General features: G+C 31.0%; 1 protein-coding gene across 1 annotated transcript; it reads right to left on the minus strand.

Annotated features, from left to right (window-relative positions):
- Nucleotides 1-5,528: 5,528 nt before the first annotated feature.
- On the minus strand, nucleotides 5,529-6,421 carry LOC132284760 (histone H1). The gene is made up of 2 exons (XM_059786887.1): nucleotides 6,199-6,421; nucleotides 5,529-6,078 (listed from the first exon to the last, which is right to left on the minus strand). Exons 1-2 carry the CDS (start codon nucleotides 6,352-6,354, stop codon nucleotides 5,686-5,688), a joined length of 549 nt encoding a protein of 182 aa, XP_059642870.1. The 5' UTR covers nucleotides 6,355-6,421; the 3' UTR covers nucleotides 5,529-5,685.
- Between the last annotated feature and the right edge of the window lie 1,391 nt (nucleotides 6,422-7,812).

The raw sequence follows: 7,812 nt of genomic DNA on the forward strand, positions 1-7,812 counted from the left end.
TCCCTCCCTCTCCCTCTCTTTCTCACACACACGCCTGCATTAGGATATGAATGACTATGAAGAAAAACCACTTGAATTTCTTATACTACGTATTATATATATATATATATATATATCTCACATGCATACATGGAGTAAAAGAAAAGAAGCTAGTCTATAAATTTGAGGACATCGATCGATCCATGTATGATGAGGTTGGTGACATAATTAAGTACACATATGTAAGGCATGCATATATATATATATATATACCCGCATAAAAAAGGTTTATATGCTATTTGAAATTGGATAATTAATTACTGAATCATGCTATATATACTGATGATTGTTCAGAAAATGTTTTGTGGAGATGTTCACCGAAAAAAAAAAAATGTTTTGTGGAGATGAGGCTGAATTTCTGTCCTAATTCATTGGTATAAACATAAGATATACCTTGAATATTGTGTGTAGTAGATGTGCTCTTTGAAATTATTGTTTACAGCTGGATGTACAAACATGAACAAAATAAACCATGCAGAAATAAATATATACACCTTAATTAAACTACACCTTCGGTGTATCAGTTTCTATTAAAATTTTCTTTTTTATTTATTTATTTTTGTAAGTTTGATTGAAAAAAGGAAATTCAATTTTTTTGAAAAGAATCAAATATATATATATATATATATATATATATATATATATATATATATATATATATAATAGGGGAGGCTGGGAGCATATATTTTGTAAAATTTTATAAATTATTAAGCATAAATAAATAATAATAAAAAGTTTAATCGCCGGCATGCGGCCTCCACCTGATCTCAGTAATTCTATGAACTTCACAACTACTCCCTTCGTTTCAATTTAAGTGTCGCTTAGTGGCTTATGGGGAGTAGTAATTTTTAAGGAAACATATGAGAAATGCATTATCTCACTGAAAATTTAATAACTTGTCCTTTTAAGTTTTAAATATTTAAGTTTGAAATTTTAAATTTAAAGGACATATATGAAAAGATGTGAAATATATTGTTTGAAAAATGAAATTGGACACTTATTTTAGGACAGATAAAAAAGAAAAGCATGACACTTATTTTAGAACTAGACTTTTATACCTTCAAAAAAAAAAAAAAAAAAAAAAAAAGATTTTTATCATCACAACAATTTTTTTTTTTTACTTTTATGTTTTTTCACAAAATGTAGGTCATATAAGTGTCAATGCAGAAGAGTTATCATCATCACAACATCGTATTTCCATTTCATGCTGCAATAACTTAAACACAAAATTAATTACCTAAAAAAAAAAAACCTAAGCACAAAATGTATATACCGGCAGACAAATTTGAAATATCAAACCCAAATGCGCATGCTTCAGGTTGTTAATTCAATTGCTGTCGATTAACTATGCATAATAATTAGTTTTTAATGGAATTTAATTATTCTCTAGTCTGCGAAAATTTGAGCTAGCAATTCAATAATTAATTAAGCTTGTGTATGCATTTAGAGACAAGGAGGCAAACGAGTGATTAAAACACGATATTGTCTACCAATCGCATTACGAGTTTCTTGGCTTGTAGTTGTCTTTTAGTTTGATTTTTAGTAGTGTTTATTTCCTGTCTTTTTCGGCTTTGGTCTTCTTTTGCTGCTTGTTTGTGGTTGCTTTTTCCTTCTTTTTCCTTTTTCTATAAATTTACCATTTACCGAAGGAAAAAAATAAATAAATGATTAATTACCGAAAAATAAATTAATGATCTCACGCTTCAAAAATTGCATCATTGGGGTTTATCGAAGCTTATTGAAATTACCTTGTCAAAATACCAAATTTTGTCACACCCCCTATCCATATGGTAAGGAAAAACAATCCCCACTCCAAAAAAATTTTAAAAGCATTTTAGAGAACCGAAATTTACTACCATGATACTACCTATACTCTTTTTTTTCTTTTTCTTTTTTTAGTATTTTTTTATAATAATAAAATAAATTTCTTAACTTGAATGGTATGAGGTCCTTTACTTTCAAACTCAAGAAAACTGAATTAATTTTTTGCTTTGGCTTGCAACCAAACAGAGCAAAAGAATATTTTGTGAGCCTCATCAAACAAACATATATAGCCTAAGGAATCTCCCATCCCATGTGAGAAAGAAACAAGATTAAGGGAATGGAGAGAAGCATGAGAAACATAGGTTTTAGATTGAATAGATTGATCATGGGTAAAGCATGCATATACGAAGTGGGGTCCACGGCTTGTCTAGCATGCGCTGTGCACCGTGGCTCCTGTTAGCACGCTTGTCGATTTCCATGGACATTTTGACCCTCCCTATACAAATACATGTCCTCCCTCCTAGTGCAACACATACTAGTAATACTTATATCATTCATATATATATATATTAGGACTTGAATTTAAGTAATGATCATTAGCTTAACATTTGAAAAAAGAAAATGTTTATTATAAATTTAAAAAACCATGATATGTTTGTGATATTTCGCCTCTTCTATGCCAGGCAAAAAATGTCCATCTCAAACTGAACTGTCACTTGTCACTTTATTTAGGTACCTGTACACTATAAGTTTTTTGGGCTACTTGTTTTTGTTTGATTCAATTATTGTGCTGATTAGTTAATTTGTAGTTGATTGCGTTGCTTTGCCTATCTTATTTTGGGCTTTTGTTGAGAGATTAATGATTCCGTCAATAGTCAAAAAAAATAAATAAATAAATAAATAAATTTATACATTTCTAACACATTTATTTACGTGACAAATGATAATCAACTCAAAAACATATATTCCAACTTTCTTCTACAAAATTTTACCTTTTAACCGTGAAAAAATTGAAGATGGTTTTAAGTGATAACCACGTTAAACACAAGAGAAACAATGGTTTTTTTTAATAAAATACTTGTTTTATTTTTTATTTTTAAAACCATGTAAAACCTTCTTCTTTTTTTGGTTTCTGTGGGCTTCAAACATGTAAAACTTTTTTTGTTTCAATAGTTCAATCTCTCTGCATCTATCTTGTAATCTTAAACAAAATCATTGTTCTTTAAATAATATATAAATTATTATCATATTACATTCAAACAAGTTATTGTATAATTTTTTATTTCAATTCTTTAAAAATAAATAATTATTTTCAAAAAATTGAATCAGAGTAAGGCGGGAGTGTAAACTGTAATTTGCTTCTTACCCTAATTTTCTTTTTCTACGTAGCTAAGTTGTCAGACTCACCAAACCGTCCCACTAAAGATGACACGTCCAATCATGTTGAATCAAATGAATGCACCGAAACTTTAGTAAAACCATTATAAAAATATATGTTTATCTATATATATATATATATATATATATCTCATTTCTCAACGTGCTTGTTACAGTTGATTGTCCAAAAGAATTTGTTATACATGCCCTCTCAGGCTTGGTCGGAACTATTGGCAAAACATTATGGACCCTACTAGTCTTTTGCGACGTTTTCAAACAGGTGGATTGAAAAAAAGATGAACCATATATCAATTGCGATTAATATATTGGTTGACCATAATTTAAGGAACTACAAAAAAACAACCAACTTTCTAACCAAATAAAAAATTTTACCACAAAGGGTAATATGTGTTTGGAGTAATTTTGAGAGAAAATATTTTGTAGTTTGAGATCGTTTACAAATGTTACTATTTTTTAAACTACAAATTTGGATTCTATTTATGAAACATGATATTTCACCATTAAGTTAATAAAATTTAAAAATTGAAGATTTCACATAATACTTTTGGTCTAAAAATTCATCTAATTTATTTCGTACCCTTCCCTCAAAAAAAAAATGGACCAAATCATTATGTGCTTTAGCGTTAAGGAAAAAATAAAAATTAATGGGTCAACACATGACTCTCACACAAAATAATAATAATAGTATCAAACAATAATTTAGGTAACAACCTATAGCTTTTGAAATTAAAATAAATTCCAAACTTTTGAGTTTATTATAGTCAGTAAATCGAATGTGTGGTCTTAGTTTGAGTGATCGAGCCCAATTAGTAACTTCGAATTCCCTGATCCAATCAATTGGCAGGCCCTATGGATCCATGACCCAAAATTAGGGGCCCAAAGAAGATAGCTCCGCTGACCTTGAACTTAAGCCCACAAGCCATGAGTAGGTCCGTAGCTAATGGCCTCACGACTCATATATATATATATATATATATATATATATATATATATTTTATAATTCCTAAAACACCAAAATCAAGCGACTTACCAATTAAGTCAAAACCCTTAAAGTTAATGGTTTTGAAGTTGCAACATTCTTATTTTGTATATGCAACACATAAATTTGTTCACATAAATTCAAATTTGTATAATGCCCACATTTTAAAGATATATTTGTAATTTGTTCATATGCTTCCATGTTTCCTCAATGCTACACTGACTCACTGAGAAGTGAGAACCCCTTCCCCTTTCCATCGTGAAGTAAAATAAAGATAATTTAGAATTCGATTCGATTTTGAGCACATTCCAACAAGAAAAATAAATGAAATCAATGCAGAGGAAAAAACATTGGGTGAGTCAAATATACCATTTCATTGGTACATTTAGCCAATGAAAAATTGCTTTCCGTACACTGATTTATTAAATTTTCATTGACCGTCAAACTAATGAGGTGATACACCCAGTTCATCCCATACCTACTCCAAATTGTAAAAAATAATAATAATAAGAACTATAATAAGATTACTAGGACCTTTGATTCGTTCATTTTGAGCTCAACTATTTTAGTTAGCATTATATTAAATATTATAAACCAGTTTGAACCCAAGGACAAATACTTCTACAAAGTCGATATACTTCTATCATGTCTCATCGAATATTTGTTAATATATGTCCGATACTTCTTAAACGTATCTATAATTTTATATTCGATACTTCTCAAATACTTTCATCACTTATTCGATACTTTTCAAACATCTCAAAACACATTTTTAATAAATTTTAAACTTAAAATGTAACTTTTCCAATAACAATATTAGTATAATTATTGAAAAACAAAAAAAAGTACATAAATAAGAATACTTGTGAAATGAAATCCTGTGTTATATTTGTAATTACATTTCCATTCATAATATTTGAAAATTTTGATAAAAAATTAATTTTTTTATATATAAAAATATAATTTTTTATTGCCGCCTTGCTAATGGATCAAGCCCAAATTAAAGGTTGCCAAGCTTGGCGCAACATACTCGTCTGCAATGCAAGATCCAATGCAACAATGTCTTTCATGACCCTGGCCTGGGCTTTGCCTGATTAAGCAGCCCATTAAAACTCAACGACCGATGGTAGGACCCACACCAGATGACACTGAAGTAAATGCAATTGTTAAGAGTGACACGTGCAACGAAGTCTTCGTTGAAAGACGACCATTGTTAACTTTGTTACTGGAAATACCATTGATACCCTCCAAATCCACTCACTTATATGCTTCCCATTGAAATTAAAAAATAAAAAATTTCAAATTTTAATGTTGTGCAGTATATATGAAATGATCAAACTAGAGATGGTGATCCAAACTACAAAAGTTCACTCTCATTAACCCTAGCTTTGCAGAACACAAAACATATATACTCAAAACATCTGCAAACACAGACTAACATAGAGGGGAGTTACTCTATTCACATACATAACCATATTTATTCATATATATAGATATATATACAATTAGGCCGTAGCCTTCTTGGCTTTCTTAGCCCCACCGGACTTTATGGACTTTGGCTGCTTCGGCTTCGCCGGAGTTGATCTCTTACTCTTCCTCGGCGGCGCAACCTTCTTTGCAGGCTTCTTCGCCTTATCACTTGTTTGGTTGATTGATTTGGTCTTCTTGCTCACAGGCTTTGCAGTTATTTTCTCTTTCTTACCAGATTCTGATAACTTGTATGAAGCTCTGATCTTGATTAGCTTCCCTCTTGCGGCGGAGTTCTTCAATTGGAGCCCCAAAATCTTCCGGAAATTCGCCGGAAGCACCGCCTTGTGCTTCTCTTCCATGTATTTCGCGATCGCGTACGGACTCGAACCTCCTTTCTCGTTCAACGCCAACAGAGCCTCTTTAATCATCTGCACCAATCCATTAAAGATTCATATAAGTGATCAAACAATTTCAATTCATGCTCAAAAGGGCTCTAATCAAAATTCATATAAACCTAAAATCAGATGAATAATTGATTCATGAATTACCTGAAAATAAGGAGGATGAGACGCAGTCTTGGCAATTTTAGGTTTCTTCTCCTTGGGAGCCCTACGCTTCTTCTCCTTCACAGGCTCCTCCGCCGCTGCAACTGCCTCTGTTGGCTGCTCCACGGTGGCGTTATCAACTCCCTCGGTGGTCGACATCACAAATCACAGAAAAAACACGGCTAAATTGTGACCTTAAGTGCTGAACTGTGACGATAGATGAATGTGCCTCCAGGTATTTATAGTAGGTAACGACTTGTGTGGAAAAATGCTCGATTTCTATTGGTGGTTGTGAGGTCACACGGATCGCCAATTTAGTGAGAATGGATCTGGACTGTACACGTGGAAAATTCCTTAACATTTGATCAGTTAGACTTTGCCCTCTGAATCGGATACTGATGTGCCATTCTTATCTAGATTGGTCTAGAATTATTAATTACTTGGGAGCTTCGGTAGCGTTATTTTTGTTTCATGGTGTGTTTTCTTGGTGGGTTGGTTTGAGATTTTTGTGACACTTGTTTTGCATCTGGCTTAGTTAATTTTAGTGATATTGAAACTTAGAAAATGAAGATTGTAATGTGCTTTGAATGAGGCAAAATGGTTAGCATTTGGGTGGGATTTTAAGGTAGCGGGTGTGTTCGTATTCGAGTTCTTTTTTTTTTAATTTATGAGAATTAAAAAATAATAATAATAATAATTTAAAGATAAAAGTATTTTAATCTTAATATTTGCAAGTGTTGTATTGTCTGAGTGGTTGGATTATTCTTCAACTCTGAGGGTCCGTATTCGAGTCTTACACTCTCTTTTCTCCTGTCTTAAAAAACAAAACAAAAAAAATCATGTTCTTCTCTTAGATCATTAAAATGGATTCAAACAGTGTAATTGAAGTACTCACTTTTTGTTCCAACAAAGAAAAGAAAAACAACAATGACAGAAAGAAAATGTCTTCAATTGCCAAGTCCATATTTTGTTCTTTTTGTCATGCAAATTTGTATAGAAAATACTTCCTTCACGTTCCCAAAAAAAAAAAAATGGAAAAAAGAACAAAATACTTCCTTCTTTGAATGATATATCATGTCCGCATTTTATATATATTATTTTTCTTGCCATGCAATTATGTGATTTGAATATTCCACAACGGACTAAACTCTCCTGTGATTGATGCATCAATTTCCATAAATTTTGACTAATTATTTATTGATTCAAGGTCGTGATTTGAATAGTCTGACTAAAGAAAATAATAATAATAATAATATTCTTGCAAATATTATTTAATAAGCCATTATATTTACAATTCATGTTAATATTATGTGACAAATCAACCATAATGTTTGGAATGCTTTAAAGAAGCAAAAGCAAAAATAATGAGACCTACAATGTATGGATAAGTTATCAAGAGTGATATACTCGTAGTTATGTTCTATGTAACTTCTCAACTTTTTAAATTAAAAAATTACATATTCACATCTCAACGAGAGCAAAATAAGTGGATGTGTGAAAAATAAATAAATAAAATCAATAGCCTGTAAGACAAAATGGTAAAACCGTAGCACAAATAAATGCAATATTCTTCCTTTTGTGGGTTAGGATGTTCTCCACTATAACTAATATTTTTTT

The sequence above is a fragment of the Cornus florida genome, unplaced genomic scaffold, assembly GCF_030987335.1.
Source record: "Cornus florida cultivar Cherokee Brave unplaced genomic scaffold, ASM3098733v1 CherokeeBrave_3.0.0_Hap2_Chr11, whole genome shotgun sequence".
In the NCBI taxonomy this organism is placed as follows: domain Eukaryota; kingdom Viridiplantae; phylum Streptophyta; class Magnoliopsida; order Cornales; family Cornaceae; genus Cornus; species Cornus florida.